Source organism: Euprymna scolopes, chromosome 16, assembly GCF_053919585.1.
Source record: "Euprymna scolopes isolate OS-2025 chromosome 16, ASM5391958v1, whole genome shotgun sequence".
In the NCBI taxonomy this organism is placed as follows: domain Eukaryota; kingdom Metazoa; phylum Mollusca; class Cephalopoda; order Sepiida; family Sepiolidae; genus Euprymna; species Euprymna scolopes.
In genome coordinates, this window is record NC_136497.1 from 106,618,090 (window position 1) to 106,637,789 (window position 19,700).

Here is a 19,700-nt window from a genome sequence, read left to right on the forward strand (position 1 = left end):
TTTTTTTTTTTTTTTAGATTTTGTTGAGTAACCCTGTTATCTTCAGATATTTGAGAAGGGTAGTTTTGGGTCTACATGAGTGAATATGTCCTTTACAGTTTTTTCATTATATAGATTCAGTCAGTTTGTTTTCAAGTCTTTGCATCTTGTTAATATGTGATTTACTGTGTATGGTTCCTGGCAGGGTATGCAGAGTGGGGCTTCTTTTTTGAGTAGGTAGGAGTGTGTTATATAGAGGTGTAGTGACTCGCTACAAATATTGATTGTACAAGCAACATTTCAGGGCATATACAATTGCTGCATACACACACACACTCGCGTGCAAAAAATAACGACCCTTTATTCATTTCAATTTTCCCCGCACATTTTGCAAAAAAATAAGTTCGTCCAGCAACAGCACAATTTCAAATACGCCCACACACTTTTCTCAAAACAACAAAAGTAAAAATAACATATTTTTGGCGGATGTAGTTGAAAGCACCATCATGTGACACAACCAACCAATGAGAAAATTAAAAAGATTATTCTTTTAACGATTTTCCAAAAGCCAAAATATCAGCAGAAACTATAGTGTTTTGAAGCCGGTCTGGATCTATAAAAAGGGCATCTGTGTGGATGTTAAACACGCGCACGCTCAACAATTAATTCATCCACGTGGAGATGGACTTGTTACCCAGATGAACTTTTTATCTTTACCCTTTTCTATCTCTCCCCTAAGTAAGTGAGGGACTTTTATATTTTTTAATTCTTCCTAAAAAAGAACTGCTTTCTTCATTACATAAAAAAAACATTTACCCAGTCAAGAAGGATTTCTTTGTTTCATTCTTCCCGACCAATGGACACTATAAACAGTATGAGTGTAACACATCAAAAAATGGCAAATAAATTTACCACTTTCCTCTTTTATGCCAAGTCTGACTATTTTTATTAATTTTTCTAAAAATTATTATAAGGAAGCTGGCCATCATTTTGTCTGGCGACATGAACACCACGCAGTGGCTGATGAATGGCGAGCAGCTCTCTTCAGCAGTATGACCTATTCGGAGTCTTGTTATTATACCTTCCTCCTTTCTGATCATTCTTTTGTTTAGTTCCTGTTTTCCAATGGCTTCCTTAATTTGTTATAGCTTGTTTCTAGTGCAGGAGTTCCATGACTTTTACCATGTGTTTCTAATATATTTGTTAATGATTTGTTTTAGATCGGTACGATCTTTGGTTATGGTCAAATTTAGTGCTGCTTTTGCTGCTTTGTCAGCTCTATTGTTACCGTTTATGTTGATATGACTGGGTATCCAACAAAAGAGAATGTTTTTATCATTAGGAATATCATCAAATCTATTTAGGGTTTTGGTGATTATTGGGTTAGTCAGTTTCCTGTTTTCCAGTGTTTCAAGTACTGATTTGGCATCTGAGTAGATAATGAATTGTTTATCTTTAGAGGATTCTATAAGATCAAGTGCCATACCAATGACTGATACTTCAGCACTGTAGATGGATGCTTTGTCTGGTAATCTTTTGATTAGGATTGTTTTATTGTGTATGGCTGCACATCCAACATTATCTCCATCTTTTGAACCGTCTGTATAAATTGTTGAGTGTTTGGAATATTCATCTTTAATTATTTGGAATTTTTCTGGATATATGATTGGATTGGTTTTTGTTTTAGGATACTTAATTAGGTCTGATATCATTTTTGGCTGTTTTCTTAGCCAGGGGGGATATTTAAGTTTTACAGATTCGTGTATTGTTGCAATATCTATCTAGGCTTTATTTATGGATTCTTCCATATGTTGGCTAAATGGTTTTATAGCATTTTCTTTTCTATCAAAGAGGTTTTTGTATTATCTGTGGAAGACACATTTATAGGCAGGATTAGTTGTATATGAAGCCAATTTTGTATAATATTGTAGTCCTAGTTTTTCTCTTCTGACAATGAGGGTTCATCTGTTTCTACATATAAGCTTTCCACTGGGGAGGTGGAGGGAAGGCTCCTACAGCCAATCTTAGTCCTTGTTGATATATTGTGTCTAATTCCTTTATGTAGGACTTTCTTGCAGATCCATAGATATAGCATCTATAATCCAACTTGGATCTGACAAGGGATCTGTATAATTTAATTATTGAGTCTTTGTCTGCACCCCAGTCTGTGTGAGCTACTACTTTTAAAATTTGGATGGCTTTGTTGCATTTTTGTTTGAGGTATTTAATATGAGGAATGAATATTAGCTTTCTATCAAAGATGATGCCCAAATATTTATACTGATCAACTACAGGTATTATTTCATTGTCCAGTTTCAATATTGGGTCATGGTGCATTTTCCGGATTTGGCAGAAATGGATGGTTTTTATTTTTTCTTTTGAAAATTTAAACCCATTTTTTGTTGTCCATTCATTTATTTTGTTTAGACACAGTTGTAAATGGCATTCTATTCTTGGAATATATTTTGATCTATAACAGATCAGGAAATTATCCACATTCTGTTCCTAAATTTATATTTTTAACAATGTTATTTATTTTAATGCTAAAGAGTGTGACAGACAGGATGCTTCCTTGTGGTACACCCATTTCTTGTTTTTTACTGATGGGTAGGGTATCACTTAATTGTATATTAAATTGTCTATCATTTATAAAATTTGTGATAAAAATGGGCATTCTGCCTTTTAATCATAGCTCTTGTAGATCTTTTATAATGCCATACCTCCATGCTGAGTCATATGCTTTTTCAATATCAAAAAAGACTGCTGTAAGATGTTCTTTCTGGATAAAGGCTTCTCTGATGAAAGTTTCTAGCTGAATCAGGTGATCCATGGGGCTTCTTTCATTCCTAAATCCTGACTGATAATCTGTACTCAGATTATTTGTCTCAAGGTACTATACTAATCTGCTGTTAATCATGCATTCCATTGTTTTGGAAATACAACTAGTGAGTGCTATAGGTCGGTAATTCATGGAATTTGTAGAGTCCTTTGATGATTTAGGTATAGGGATTACTATGGCCTGCCTCCATATTTCAGGGATGTTGCCACTTTCCCAAATATCATTGAATATTTGTAATAGGTAATCTGTAGACGTATCAGGAAGTCATTTTATGAATTGATAGTGGATTTGATCAGGGCCAACAGCTGAGTCATGAGCTTTGCTTAGGGATACTTTCAATTCATTTTTAGAGAATGGCTGGTTGTATTTTTCTGTATTATTTGTCTGAAACTGGAGTTTTTCCTTTTCTGCTTTTTCCTTAATAATTTGGAATTTTTAGTTAGAGTTTTTGAAGGAGGAGTTTTTTTGCAAAAGTTTCAGCAAGATAATCTACCATTTCTTTCTTGCTAGTAATTTTTTGGTTATCATAGGTCGTACGTGTTTAGTAGGGTTGCTGTTTCTTTACCTTGAGATTTTTTTTATATTTTGGTTTGGGGCTTTTTGATTTGCTCTGTCTTATGTGTCCCTCCCGGCTCTCGATCAATTCAAATTTATTTTCATTTTCAATTACTACTGTTTCTATTTTTTGTTTATTTTGGTTTTTGGAAAAGGTTTTGTGTTTCCCTGTTCTGTTTCCATCTTTCTTGATATTGTGTAATGTCTGCTTTTGTCTTGTTTGTGACTTGGATCTTTCATGTCGGTTTATTTGTAGTTTTTGTTGATCGGATTCTATTTTGCTCTTAGGGGCTTGTTTTTGGTTTTGGTCACTTAATTGAGTTTCCAAGGATACTGGTATTTGTTTCTTGTTAGTTTCATTTTGGTTTGTTTTTAAAGTTTCAATTAGATTTTTGAGTTCAAAAACTAGTTTATTGAGTAACTCTTGGTAATTGGTTTGGTTAGTTTGGCTATAATTTTGTGTGATGTTTGCATAGGTGTTTACTTTTTGGTAGGAATCTATCACTTTCCTTGCTTCAGGGAAGGATATATTTTCTTTGTATTTTACTTCCAAAATTTCTTTTTCCTTTTTGAAGAGTTTACATATTTTAGAGTATGCTGGATGGTTTTCCAGGCAATTTGGGCATTTAGTTTCATTGGGACATTCATTTTCTGTGTGATTGGCTTCTTTTAGACCACATTTTCCACATGTTTTGTGCCCTCTACAAATTTCTCTATGGTGCCCATATTTTTGGCACTTAAAACATCTCAGAGGGGCTGGTATATATAGTTTCACTTTTTCAATTGTATATCCAATTTTGAATTATTTTGGAATTTTAGGAGTATTAAATGTTAGTATATACGTCGTTGTAGGTATGGATTGACCGTTCCTTTTTATATTGATTCAGACATGGTTAATTACTTCCTGCTTTCTTAGAGCATTTTTGATTTCTTCTGTTGCAGCTAAGGTTAGTTCATGGCTTCTTATGATGCCTTTTGAAGTGTTGAACCTTTCGTGGGCAAAAGTCTTGCATTTATAAATATGGAATTTTTCCATTCCGAGGAGATTTTTTGCATCTTTGTAATTGTCTATCATAACAAGTAGGTTGTCATTTTTCATTTTTTTTTTAACTGTTTTAGGATTGCTATTTTGAATTAATATCTTTTCAATTAGAAATGGAGATAGATCGCTGGCCTTTTTCCTTCCAAGTTTTCAATAACTATGAATCTTGGGAAGTTTTCTTTATCAATATGTTCAAGATTGGGTTCTTGCTCACTGTCTGAGCTGGTGACATCTGAAACGTCAGAATGAGTTCTTTTGATTTTTCTGGTTTTTTTAGTAATTAGACTCATGTATAGTTGATTAATTTTTCTTTCTTGCTCCCCACCCTCCTTGGAGCACAAATGTGGGAGATGTTAGGGGGAAAGCCATTCGCCTTTTCATCCCAAGAATACAAAAAATATATACTCAATCGGTTGAGTTTGTGCCATCTCTTCCTGATTCCTCCTTTAGTTTCATTTTCCCAGTTTAATAGAAACATCGGGTAGAGAACAGTTGTGTGGTTTTATCTCAGCAATTGATTGACCCTTGCCACCGCCTTCTAACACTTATTTGGTTTGCCTGTGTTTGTAGTAAGAGTAAGATATTGTATTATCTTTAGGCTTCATTTTTTTATTTTTTTTATTTAACATTTGCCAATGCAAGTGTTAGGGCTTGGCATAATTAGCTGATTGATCGGATCGGGCCTCTCCAACCTCCCGTCTAGTCAAGGTAAAGGCAGAAGTGGTGTGTTGCAACTTTTTTTCCCTAGTCATGGACTGTTCAACCACCAGGATCCCATCCCAAGACATTACGGGTTGCTACCTACAGCCAACAGGTAACTCCATTGAGAGACTTCTACTCTCTACAGGGGGGGCAGTCAGCATATTCTGATGCCCCGTCGACGGGGGTCGAGTGAAATCTGGTTTAGTTCTTCAAATAAACATTCTGGGATTTTAGTTTGATTGTTTTTATTATTTCCTTTCATAATCATGAGTGTAATGTTCTTGGTGGACTGTTGTTTTCATTCTCGGCCTTGCAGAAAATAACTGAGTTTTGCAAAGGAAAAAGGTTGTAGTATTATTGACTAGACTGTTTTAATTTAGGAAGCCAGTAAGGAAGTGTGTGTGGGAGGGTTGTTTTTGCAGAACATATTTAAGTTTTACAAAAGAGAATAGAAAACAAAAACAGGAAATCAATGTAGGTGCATTTCGTCTCAGGAAACTAGTAGAAAACCTGATCTGGTAGCACCAGTCAGGAGAATAAACTGCTATCAAAACAAATGAGGTGCAAGAATTGTAAACACAAATAATTACTGAAACGAAAAGCGCATCGCTATTGAATTAAAAAAATTAATAAACAGAAAAATACCCCCTAAAATCACCCAGAAAATAATAAAAACATTACATAAAAAATGTTGATTTAACGTTTCAACATTTGAACAATGCTAGGCTTAAATCGATGATCGTTCATAGCGCGCGATCCATACTTGACGGAAATTCCCAAGAACTTGGGTCAAATTCTGCAAGAGTACCAAAAATTGAGTTTGTGACATCAGGTAAAATTGAAATCAAAATATCTAACATTCCAGCATGATCTTGTTTTATGTATTAAGTTTAATAGTAAACAATTTGAAGGAATAAAGCGAATCTGATGCATGTGTATAAAACAAAAATGTCGGCTATGGGGAATGAATTGCATAGAACATTTTCCGAGGTCTTGTTTTATGTATTAAGTTTAATAGTAAACAATTTGAAGGAATAAAGCGAATCTGATGCATGTGTATAAAACAAAAATGTCAGCTACGGGGAATGAATTGCATAGAACATTTTCCGAGGTCTTGTTTTATGTATTAAGTTTAATAGTAAACAATTTGAAGGAATAAAGCGAATCTGATGCATGTGTATAAAACAAAAATGTCAGCTACGGGGGATGAATTGCATAGAACATTTTCCGAGGTCTTGTTTTATGTATTAAGTTTAATAGTAAACAACTTGAAGGAATAAAGTGAATCTGATGCATGTGTATAAAACAAAAATGTCAGCTACGGGGAATGAATTGCATAGAACATTTTCCGAGGTCTTGTTTTATGTATTAAGTTTAATAGTAAACAACTTGAAGGAATAAAGTGAATCTGATGCATGTGTATAAAACAAAAATGTCAGCTACGGGGAATGAATTGCATAGAACATTTTCCGAGGTCTTGTTTTATGTATTAAGTTTAATAGTAAACAATTTGAAGGAATAAAGCGAATCTGATGCATGTGTATAAAACAAAAATGTCAGCTACGGGGGATGAATTGCATAGAACATTTTCCGAGGTCTTGTTTTATGTATTAAGTTTAATAGTAAACAATTTGAAGGAATAAAGCGAATCTGATGCATGTGTATAAAACAAAAATGTCAGCTACGGGGGATGAATTGCATAGAACATTTTCCGAGGTCTTGTTTTATGTATTAAGTTTAATAGTAAACAATTTGAAGGAATAAAGCGTATCTGATGCATGTGTATAAAACAAAAATGTCAGCTACGGGGGATGAATTGCATAGAACATTTTCCGAGGTCTTGTTTTATGTATTAAGTTTAATAGTAAACAACTTGAAGGAATAAAGTGAATCTGATGCATGTGTATAAAACAAAAATGTCAGCTACGGGGAATGAATTGCATAGAACATTTTCCGAGGTCTTGTTTTATGTATTAAGTTTAATAGTAAACAACTTGAAGGAATAAAGTGAATCTGATGCATGTGTATAAAACAAAAATGTCAGCTACGGGGAATGAATTGCATAGAACATTTTCCGAGGTCTTGTTTTATGTATTAAGTTTAATAGTAAACAATTTGAAGGAATAAAGCGAATCTGATGCATGTGTATAAAACAAAAATGTCAGCTACGGGGGATGAATTGCATAGAACATTTTCCGAGGTCTTGTTTTATGTATTAAGTTTAATAGTAAACAATTTGAAGGAATAAAGCGAATCTGATGCATGTGTATAAAACAAAAATGTCAGCTACGGGGGATGAATTGCATAGAACATTTTCCGAGGTCTTGTTTTATGTATTAAGTTTAATAGTAAACAATTTGAAGGAATAAAGCGAATCTGATGCATGTGTATAAAACAAAAATGTCAGCTACGGGGGATGAATTGCATAGAACATTTTCCGAGGTCTTGTTTTATGTATTAAGTTTAATAGTAAACAACTTGAAGGAATAAAGTGAATCTGATGCATGTGTATAAAACAAAAATGTCAGCTACGGGGAATGAATTGCATAGAACATTTTCCGAGGTCTTGTTTTATGTATTAAGTTTAATAGTAAACAACTTGAAGGAATAAAGTGAATCTGATGCATGTGTATAAAACAAAAATGTCAGCTACGGGGAATGAATTGCATAGAACATTTTCCGAGGTCTTGTTTTATGTATTAAGTTTAATAGTAAACAATTTGAAGGAATAAAGCGAATCTGATGCATGTGTATAAAACAAAAATGTCAGCTACGGGGGATGAATTGCATAGAACATTTTCCGAGGTCTTGTTTTATGTATTAAGTTTAATAGTAAACAATTTGAAGGAATAAAGCGAATCTGATGCATGTGTATAAAACAAAAATGTCAGCTACGGGGGATGAATTGCATAGAACATTTTCCGAGGTCTTGTTTTATGTATTAAGTTTAATAGTAAACAATTTGAAGGAATAAAGCGTATCTGATGCATGTGTATAAAACAAAAATGTCAGCTACGGGGGATGAATTGCATAGAACATTTTCCGAGATCTTGTTTTATGTATTAAGTTTAATAGTAAACAATTTGAAGGAATAAAGCGTATCTGATGCATGTGTATAAAACAAAAATGTCAGCTACGGGGGATGAATTGCATAGACCATTTTCCGAGGTCTTGTTTTATGTATTAAGTTTAATAGTAAACAATTTGAAGGAATAAAGCGAATCTGATGCATGTGTATAAAACAAAAATGTCGGCTATGGGGAATGAATTGCATAGAACATTTTCCGAGGTCTTGTTTTATGTATTAAGTTTAATAGTAAACAATTTGAAGGAATAAAGCGAATCTGATGCATGTGTATAAAACAAAAATGTCAGCTACGGGGGATGAATTGCATAGAACATTTTCCGAGGTCTTGTTTTATGTATTAAGTTTAATAGTAAACAATTTGAAGGAATAAAGCGTATCTGGTGCATGTGTATAAAACAAAAATGTCAGCTACGGGGGATGAATTGCATAGAACATTTTCCGAGGTCTTGTTTTATGTATTAAGTTTAATAGTAAACAATTTGAAGGAATAAAGCGTATCTGATGCATGTGTATAAAACAAAAATGTCAGCTACGGGGGATGAATTGCATAGAACATTTTCCGAGGTCTTGTTTTATGTATTAAGTTTAATAGTAAACAATTTGAAGGAATAAAGCGAATCTGATGCATGTGTATAAAACAAAAATGTCAGCTACGGGGGATGAATTGCATAGAACATTTTCCGAGGTCTTGTTTTATGTATTAAGTTTAATAGTAAACAATTTGAAGGAATAAAGCGTATCTGATGCATGTGTATAAAACAAAAATGTCAGCTACGGGGGATGAATTGCATAGAACATTTTCCGAGGTCTTGTTTTATGTATTAAGTTTAATAGTAAACAACTTGAAGGAATAAAGCGTATCTGGTGCATGTGTATAAAACAAAAATGTCAGCTACGGGGGATGAATTGCATAGAACATTTTCCGAGGTCTTGTTTTATGTATTAAGTTTAATAGTAAACAATTTGAAGGAATAAAGCGTATCTGATGCATGTGTATAAAACAAAAATGTCAGCTACGGGGAATGAATTGCATAGAACATTTTCCGAGGTCTTGTTTTATGTATTAAGTTTAATAGTAAACAATTTGAAGGAATAAAGCGTATCTGATGCATGTGTATAAAACAAAAATGTCAGCTACGGGGGATGAATTGCATAGAACATTTTCCGAGGTCTTGTTTTATGTATTAAGTTTAATAGTAAACAATTTGAAGGAATAAAGCGAATCTGATGCATGTGTATAAAACAAAAATGTCAGCTACGGGGGATGAATTGCATAGAACATTTTCCGAGGTCTTGTTTTATGTATTAAGTTTAATAGTAAACAATTTGAAGGAATAAAGCGTATCTGATGCATGTGTATAAAACAAAAATGTCAGCTACGGGGGATGAATTGCATAGAACATTTTCCGAGGTCTTGTTTTATGTATTAAGTTTAATAGTAAACAATTTGAAGGAATAAAGCGTATCTGGTGCATGTGTATAAAACAAAAATGTCAGCTACGGGGGATGAATTGCATAGAACATTTTCCGAGGTCTTGTTTTATGTATTAAGTTTAATAGTAAACAATTTGAAGGAATAAAGCGTATCTGATGCATGTGTATAAAACAAAAATGTCAGCTACGGGGGATGAATTGCATAGAACATTTTCCGAGGTCTTGTTTTATGTATTAAGTTTAATAGTAAACAATTTGAAGGAATAAAGCGTATCTGGTGCATGTGTATAAAACAAAAATGTCAGCTACGGGGAATGAACATATTGCATAGAAAATTTTCCGATGTCTCTACGCAATACCTATGCATGTAAACATATTACTCGCTATAAACCATCCCTGTTGCATAAATATTATTTCCTGAGAATTTCAGTGTTATGTGATCAGTAGTTTAAGAGTTTACCTGTTAGATATTTACACACACACATAAATGTACTGTTTTATTTATATAGAAGAAGAAGAAGAAGAAGACGAATGTTTCTAACTGGTATGCCATGAACTTTTTAAAATTTATTATGAAGAGAATGTTTAATTGGTATTCCATGAACATTTTAAAATTTATTATGAAGAGAATGTTTAACTGGTATTCCATGAACATTTTAAAATTTATTATGAAGAGAATGTTTAACTGGTATTCCATGAACATTTTAAAATTCAAGCTGAATAGAGATTTTCAACTAGTATGCCATAAACATTTTAAAATTTATTATGAATGGAAATTTTAACAGGTATGCCATAAACATTTTAAAATTTATTATGAATGAAAATTTTAACAGGCATGCCATAAACATTTTAAAATTTATTATGAATGGAAATTTTAACAGGTATGCCATAAACATTTTTAAATTTATTATGAATGAAAATTTTAACAGGCATACCATAAACGTTTTAAAATTTATTATGAATGGAAATTTTAACAGGTATGCCATAAACATTTTAAAATTTATTATGAATGAAAATTTTAACAGGTATGCCATAAACATTTTAAAATTTATTATGAATGAAAATTTTAACAGGTATGCCATAAACATTTTTAAATTTATTATGAATGGAAATTTTAACAGGTATGCCATAAACTTTTTAAAATTTATTATGAATGGAAATTTTAACAGGTATGCCATAAACTTTTTAAAATTTATTATGAATGGAAATTTTAACAGGTATGCCATAAACATTTTAAAATTTATTATGAATGGAAATTTTAACAGGTATGCCATAAACTTTTTAAAATTTATTATGAATGGAAATTTTAACAGGTATGCCATAAACATTTTTAAATTTATTTTGAATGGAAATTTTAACAGGTATGCCATAAACTTTTTAAAATTTATTATGAATGAAAATTTTAACAGGTATGCCATAAACATTTTAAAATTTATTATGAATGGAAATTTTAACAGGTATGCCATAAACATTTTAAAATTTATTATGAATGGAAATTTTAACAGGTATGCCATAAACTTTTTAAAATTTATTATGAATGGAAATTTTAACAGGTATGCCATAAACTTTTTAAAATTTATTATGAATGGAAATTATAACAGGTATGCCATAAACTTTTTAAAATTTATTATGAATGGAAATTATAACAGGTATGCCATAAACATTTTAAAATTTATTATGAATGGAAATTTTAACAGGTATGCCATAAACCTTTAAAATTTATTATGAATGGAAATTTTAACAGGTATGCCATAAACTTTTTAAAATTTATTACATAGTGAGATTTCCAACTAGTATGCTACAAACTTTTAAAAAATTTTACAAATGGAGATTTTCAACTGGTTTGTAATAAACTTTAAAAAATTTATTATGAATTGAGATTTTCAGCTTGTATGCCATAAACTTATTAAAATCTATTATGAATGGATATTTTCAACTGGTATGCAATATACTTTTTAAAATTTTGTTACAAATAGATTTTTAACTCATAATGCCATAAAATTTTAAAAATTTATTACAAAAGGAAATTTTCAACTAGTATTCCATAAACATATATTAATCTTAATGGAGATTTTCAACTGGAACGCCATTATTTTTTTAAAATGAAGGGAGATTTGGTATGAGGCCAAAACTATACTATTGCTTTTATTAATTTTATTATGTTTTATGCTCAATTCATTTTGCAATGCCATTTTGGATTAATATACTACCTTTTAAAATCTCAAGGGGGAAGTGAGGTAATGTTCTGGTCTGTTTTCATATGACCATCCTTCCAGACATTACCTCCTCTTTTGGAGGGGGGCTGAGGTAGTACATGTTTGTTAATTCTGATAATATAAGCATTCCTTCCTTCTTTGATGGGAGTGGATGTACTGTACTTTAGCATGAAATTCTAGCAATTGTATGTTCATATTTACATTATAGCATTCAAAGAGTACAAACAAAGAAAATGTTGATAGTGTTATGAAATAAATTATCTTCAAAATAAACTCAAGACCAATAAATGTACATATTAAAAATAAAATTATCCTAAATTGATCATAAAAGTTTTTTTTTTATTATCATTGTTATTATAAATAAGCATGTATCTAATATAGTCCAAACTTTGTAATTCATGTAGTTTTTTTATTCTCAAATAAAATAAAAATAAAATTTTGTTATTATTTTCTTTTTTAAATCACTCTAATTAAAATGTGTAATGGATATAAGTGCAAATGTACATGAGATGAACAAAATTTGAACAAGCTAAAGCTTGCTCAACTTTCATAAAAGACAAATGCTTTATTCTTGAGAAATAGAACACATAATATTTTAAAGATTGTTAAGTTGCGGTACTTACTTCTAAGCCAAATTTTCTAAGTGCTGTTCTTATCACCATATCTGTTGTTGTGTCCTTGTTTATCGGAACAAACTTGCTTCCTACAGAGACTCTGCAATAAGAGGAATATTTCTGGACATTTATTTTGATCACACACGTTTTACATGCATTTTTTTTTAGAATTTCTCTCTCTCTCTCTCATATATATATATATATATACTGCGCAATGTATGACTAAATCAGAACACAAGTGAGGTTCATAACACAGTCAACTGCATAACCATACTAACTGCATGACTTTCAAAAATAAACAATTAAGTACATGCTTATTACTTTCATTTCATTTGTTTAAATTAATTTTCCAATTACACACAATTCATTGAACACAAGTTACTATTTTTACCAATTAAGATAGATCCAACTGGATTCAAACTCACCTTACCCCATTCCATAGGCTTACATTTGAAGCTATTGCACAATCTAGTAGCCCATTATTTAAATGATTACATGAACTAAATTTTTCAAATGTTTATTTAACTTTACTTCTGTAGTCTGCTTTAAAGAAATATGAATTCAGTGATTTGGATGGAAAGAGGCGCCTTTATATTTTTGAACAGAACATTTGAAGAATCATACAATTATAAGTTCAGAATTTCCCTACTAAACACAATGAAAACGGCAATACTTTTAAGAATGTGTAAACAATCTTTTAACTGATAAAAAGTGCATTTATAGAAAATCAGCATATAGAACCCATCACAAATATTATGCTAAAATTTATTCAAAGAAAATCCATTAAAAATAAATATTATAATTAAATTGAATTAAAACAAAACCCATTAGTATTTAAATAATATAATTAAAATAAACTTGACTTTTTAGATTTTTTTCTAAAGCACTTTTTATTTTTTTTTTTAATAAAAGAGACATCAGAAAAAGGCAAGCATACTTCTTTTTATGGTATTAAACTTCCATGGGAATGACACTTTGAAAACAACTATAAATAACACAAGAAAAAAAATGATAAAGCAATTCTAAATGATGTTTCTGATGATTAAACCTGGATCCTACTCTACTTAATAGATTTGGAATTCTTAGTGGTGAAAACTGCAATCATTTTCTGAAGAGCCTAAAAAGAAATATTAGTACTTACTTTAAACCTCCTGAGTAGACTTTAATGTATCCCTTGTCCGGGTCTTTGTCTTTATAACGGAGAAATATGGACGGTCGCTTTCCGTCTGGATTTCGGAGCTGAAGTCTAAATGGGCTATTCTCATCCAGTTCTTTCTCACCTAGGAAACAATACATGATTCTTCATATATTACTAAAAGTTCCTCAAATAAAAAGATTGATGATAAAAAAAAAAAAACTAAATGTTTATACAATAAGGATACATCAGTTTTAAAATAAACTAATATAAACTTGAAAATTAATAATAAAAAATAAATTATTTAATAATGGATAGTCATCATAGAAAGAGATAATCAAAGCAAAACAGTTACTTTTTCTTTTGCAGTATTTAAAAAAAAAATTCTGCAACTATTTTGAAGGTTTTATGAATATTGTTTGCTTACAATATTTATTTAAATAAACCAAATCAAACTGATGCCATATTTTATGTATTTTTATCTATATTAAAAAAAATATGAGACTACGTCTTTGGTATTTCTACTAAATAAGATGCAAATTATTTTATTTACTATTAATCCAATACCTATTAGAATCAGAAATGTAATAGTATAAAATAAATTAACTTTAAAAAAATTTATATGAAAACTAATTTAATTGCAAAATTAAATACAGCGTAATTCATTTGAGGTTTCTTTATAATCAAGTAAGCCATTTTAATCTTTTGTTAATAGTTAAAAAAAAAAAAATTAATGGAATGCTTTGTAATTCTTTAAAATTTGAATTAAAAATTATATAAAAAGCCATTAAAACTGACTTGAAACTTTTCAGCAAATCCGCATGATTGAGAGTTTGGAAGCTATTTATATTCAATAATTTTATACATAGAAATTGAAACATTACTTTAACAAAATTAGTTATAATCTAATAACATTAGTTAATGACTAACAATACATTAATAATTAAATTTAACTTTACAAATCATAATTTAGTAGTGAAAAAAAAAAAGTGAAACAAAACTGAAAGTAAAATGCTTCCGGGCAATGCTGGGTATGTACAGCTGGTAAAAAAATAAAAATACATACTTTTTATTTTAATGAAATTCATTATTCACTTATTAGATCGAAATACAAATTAAACAAATGAAGACAAGATATAAAGTTATTTTAGTTTATTTTCTGCAACCTTAAATGAGATTTTTCACTTGTGACATTATGTATGTGTAAATTTAAAAAGCTGTTGCACGTTTTTTACTTTTTTCCTATCACTATTTCAAACTTTGTGTATATCTGCTTGAACTCTGTCAAATATATGCTTTTCACAACAATGTTTCATAAATGAAACAGAATTATCAAAATGAATTATACATAATTGTGTGTTCATTCTTTTGTACTTTGTAATTTTTTTTTGCATTTGTTCCTGTTTATAGTATAGATGTTGTCAAATATTTATCCTTTGAATATATTTTCATATAATGTCTTTTTCATGCATCCTATTAAAATAAGAAGAGACAATCTGAATAGACTTTAATGTCTTTAATTTCCCTTTAGAATGTCTTCACTCACCATACTCTGAGGCCTCAGTTACAAAGTAATTTTTGGGATCATCAGATATGTGGAATGTTTTAAGGGCTGCCTCCTGCAAGAAAAAGAAAAGCATTCAAAAAGATCACAAATCAATTCTTTAAATCCTAGATCTAGAAATATAAATTAGTCCAGCCTATACACAGAAATCTTTACTGAACCAAAGAAACTCATCTATAGGTAGTGGTAATCTAAACACAGGTAGTGGTCATCTAAACACAGGTAGTGGTCATCTAAGCACAGGTAGTGGTCATCTAAACACAGGTAGTGGTCATCTAAACACATGTAGTGGTCATCTAAACACAGGTAGTGATCATCTAAACACAGGTAGTGGTCATCTAAATACAGGTAGTGGCCATCTAAACACAGGTAGTGGTAATCTCAAAACCGGTAGTGGTAATCTAAACACAGGTAGTGGTCATCTAAACACAGGTAGTGGTAATCTAAACACAGGTAGTGGTAATCTAAAAACAGGTAGTGGTCATCTAAACACAGGTAGTGGTAATCTAAACACAGGTAGTGGTAATCTAAACACAGGTAGTGGTCATCTAAACACAGGTAGTGGTAATCTAAAAACAGGTAGTAGTAATCCAAAAACAGGTAGTGGTCATCTAAAAACAGGTAGTGGTCATCTAAAAACAGGTAGTGGTAATCTAAACACAGGTAGTGGTCATCTAAAAACAGGTGGTAGTAATCCAAAAACAGGTAGTGGTCATCTAAAAACAGGTAGTGGTAATCTAAACACAGGTAGTGGTCATCTAAAAACAGGTAGTGGTCATCTAAACACAGGTAGTGGTCATCTAAACACAGGTAGTGGTCATCTAAACACAGGTAGTGGTCATCTAAACACAGTTAGTGGTCATCTAAACACAGGTAGTGGTAATCTAACAACAGGTAGTGGTGATCTAAACACAGGTAGTGGTCATCTAAAAACAGGTAGTAGTAATCTAAAAACAGGTAGTGGTAATCTAAACACAGGTAGTGGTCATCTAAAAACAGGTAGTAGTAATCCAAATACAGGAAGTGGTCATCTAAAAACAGGTAGTGGTAATCCAAAAACAGGTAGTGGTCATCTAAACACAGGTAGTGGTAATCTAAACACAGGTAGTGGTCATCTAAAAACAGGTAGTGGTAATCTAAAAACAGGTAGTGGTCATCTAAAAACAGGTAGTGGTAATCTAAAAACAGGTAGTGGTCATCTAAAAACAGGTAGTGGTAATCTAAACACAGGTAGTGGTCATCTAAAACCAGGTAGTGGTAATCTAAAAACAGGTAGTGGTAATCTAAATACAGGTAGTGGTCATCTAAAAACAGGTAGTGGTAATCTAAAAACAGGTAGTGGTAATCTAAACACAGGTAGTGGTCATCTAAAAACAGGTAGTGGTAATCTAAAAACAGGTAGTGGTAATCTAAATACAGGTAGTGGTCATCTAAAAACAGGTAGTGGTAATCTAAAAACAGGTAGTGGTAATCTAAAAACAGGTAGTGGTAATCTAAACACAGGTAGTGGTCATCTAAAAACAGGTAGTGGTAATCTAAAAACAGGTAGTGGTAATCTAAACATAGGTAGTGGTCATCTAAAAACAGGTAGTGGTGATCTAAAAACAGGTAGTGGTGATCTAAAAACAGGTAGTGGTAATCTAAACACAGGTAGTGGTCATCTAAAAACAGGTAGTGGTAATCTAAAAACAGGTAGTGGTCATCTAAAAACAGGTAGTGGTGATCTAAAAACAGGTAGTGGTGATCTAAAAACAGGTAGTGGTAATCTAAACACAGGTAGTGGTCATCTAAAAACAGGTAGTGGTTATCTAAACACAGGTAGTGGTCATCTAAAAACAGGTAGTAGTAATCCAAAAACAGGTAGTGGTCATCTAAAAACAGGTAGTGGTAATCTAAACACAGGTAGTGGTCATCTAAAAACAGGTAGTGGTAATCTAAAAACAGGTAGTGGTAATCTAAAAACAGGTAGTGGTCATCTAAAAACAGGTAGTGGTAATCTAAAAACAGGTAGTGGTCATCTAAAAACAGGTAGTGGTAATCTAAACACAGGTAGTGGTCATCTAAAAACAGGTAGTGGTAATCTAAAAACAGGTAGTGGTAATCTAAATACAGGTAGTGGTCATCTAAAAACAGGTAGTGGTAATCTAAAAACAGGTAGTGGTAATCTAAACACAGGTAGTGGTCATCTAAAAACAGGTAGTGGTAATCTAAAAACAGGTAGTGGTAATTTAAATACAGGTAGTGGTCATCTAAAAACAGGTAGTGGTAATCTAAAAACAGGTAGTGGTAATCTAAAAACAGGTAGTGGTAATCTAAACACAGGTAGTGGTCATCTAAAAACAGGTAGTGGTAATCTAAAAACAGGTAGTGGTAATCTAAACATAGGTAGTGGTCATCTAAAAACAGGTAGTGGTAATCTAAAAACAGGTAGTGGTAATCTAAACACAGGTAGTGGTCATCTAAAAACAGGTAGTGGTAATCTAAAAACAGGTAGTGGTAATTTAAATACAGGTAGTGGTCATCTAAAAACAGGTAGTGGTAATCTAAAAACAGGTAGTGGTAATCTAAAAACAGGTAGTGGTAATCTAAACACAGGTAGTGGTCATCTAAAAACAGGTAGTGGTAATCTAAACACAGGTAGTGGTCATCTAAAAACAGGTAGTGGTAATCTAAAAACAGGTAGTGGTCATCTAAAAACAGGTAGTGGTCATCTAAAAACAGGTAGTGGTCATCTAAAAACAGGTAGTGGTAATCTAAACACAGGTAGTGGTCATCTAAAAACAGGTAGTGGTAATCAAAACACAGGTAGTGGTCATCTAAAAACAGGTAATGGTAATCAAAACACAGGTAGTGGTCATCTAAAAACAGGTAGTGGTAATCTAAAAACAGGTAGTGGTAATCAAAAACAGGTAGTGGTAATCTAAACACAGGTAGTGGTCATCTAAAAACAGGTAGTGGTAATCTAAACACAGGTAGTGGTCATCTAAAAACAGGTAGTGGTAATCAAAACACAGGTAGTGGTCATCTAAAAACAGGTAGTGGTAATCTAAAAAAAGGTAGTGGTAATCAAAAACAGGTAGTGGTAATCTAAACACAGGTAGTGGTCATCTAAAAACATGTAGTGGTAATCAAAAACAGGTTGTGGTCATCTAAAAACAGGTAGTGGTCATCTAAAAACAGGTAGTGGTAATCTAAAAACAGGTAGTGGTAATTTAAACACAGGTAGTGGTCATCTAAAAACAGGTAGTGGTAATCTAAAAACAGGTAGTGGTAATCTAAACACAGGTAGTGGTCATCTAAAAACAGGTAGTGGTCATCTAAACACAGGTAGTGGTAATCTAAAAACAGGTAGTGGTAATCTAAAAACAGGTAGTGGTAATCTAAACACAGGTAGTGGTAATCTAAAAACAGGTAGTGGTCATCTAAAAACAGGTAGTGGTAATCTAAACACAGGTAGTGGTCATCTAAAAACAGGTAGTGGTAATCTGGAAACAGGTAGTGGTCATCTAAACACAGGTAGTGGTCATCTAAAAACAGGTAGTGGTAATCTAAAAACAGGTAGTGGTAATCTAAACACAGGTAGTGGTCATCTAAAAACAGGTAGTGGTGATCTAAAAACAGGTAGTGGTGATCTAAAAACAGGTAGTGGTAATCTAAACACAGGTAGTGGTCATCTAAAAACAGGTAGTGGTAATCTAAAATCAGGTGGTGGTCATCTAAAAACAGGTTGTGGTAATCTAAAAACAGGTAATGGTCATCTAAAAACAGGTAGTGGTAATCTAAACACAGGTAGTTGTCATCTAAAAACAGGTAGTGGTAATCTAAAAACAGGTAGTGGTAATCTAATCACAGGTAGTGGTCATCTAAAAACAGGTAGTGGTAATCTAAAAACAGGTAGTGGTCATCTAAACACAGGTAGTGGTCATCTAAACATAGGTAGTAGTCATCTACGCACAGGTAGTGGTCATCTAAGCACAGGTAGTGGTCATCTAAACACAGGTAGTGGTCATCTAAAAACAGGTAGTGGTAATCTAAAAACAGGTAGTGGTTATCTAAACACAGGTAGTGGTGATCTAAACACAGGTAGTGGTAATCTAAACACAGGTAGTGGTAATCTAAACACAGGTAGTGGTCATCTAAACCCAGGTAGTGGTCATCTAAACACAGGTAGTGGTAATCTAAACACAGGTAATGGTAATCTAAACGCAGGTAATGGTAATCTAAATGCAGGTAATGGTAATTTTCACATTTTCGGAGTTTTTTCACATACCACGAAAAACACCCGGGCAACGCCGGGTACCCCTTGCTAATAGTAATCTAAAGACCGGGAGTAATAATCTAAAAACAGGTAGTGGTGATGTGTGTATGTCTTTTTTGAATGAGTAATAATAATAATGTGTGTATGTCTTTTTTAAATGAGTAATAAGAATATTGTATGCATGTCTTTTTTGAATTAGTAATAATAATAATGTGTGTATGTCTTTTTACAATTAGTAATAATAAAAATCTGTGTGTCCTTTTGGAATTAGTAA

General features: G+C 31.9%; 1 protein-coding gene across 2 annotated transcripts in view; it reads right to left on the reverse strand.

Moving 5' to 3' along the window:
• The window catches only part of LOC145296039 (diacylglycerol kinase theta-like), a 1,210,689-nt gene that overhangs the window by 269,549 nt on the left and 921,440 nt on the right, over window positions 1-19,700 (reverse strand). For both annotated transcript variants that reach the window (XM_080142083.1, XM_080142084.1), the window contains 3 exons: window positions 15,151-15,223; window positions 13,611-13,749; window positions 12,479-12,569 (listed from right to left, as the gene is read on the reverse strand). In XM_080142083.1, the coding sequence (XP_079998209.1) occupies window positions 12,479-12,569; window positions 13,611-13,749; window positions 15,151-15,223 (303 nt within the window). The remainder of the gene's footprint in view (window positions 1-12,478; window positions 12,570-13,610; window positions 13,750-15,150; window positions 15,224-19,700) is intronic.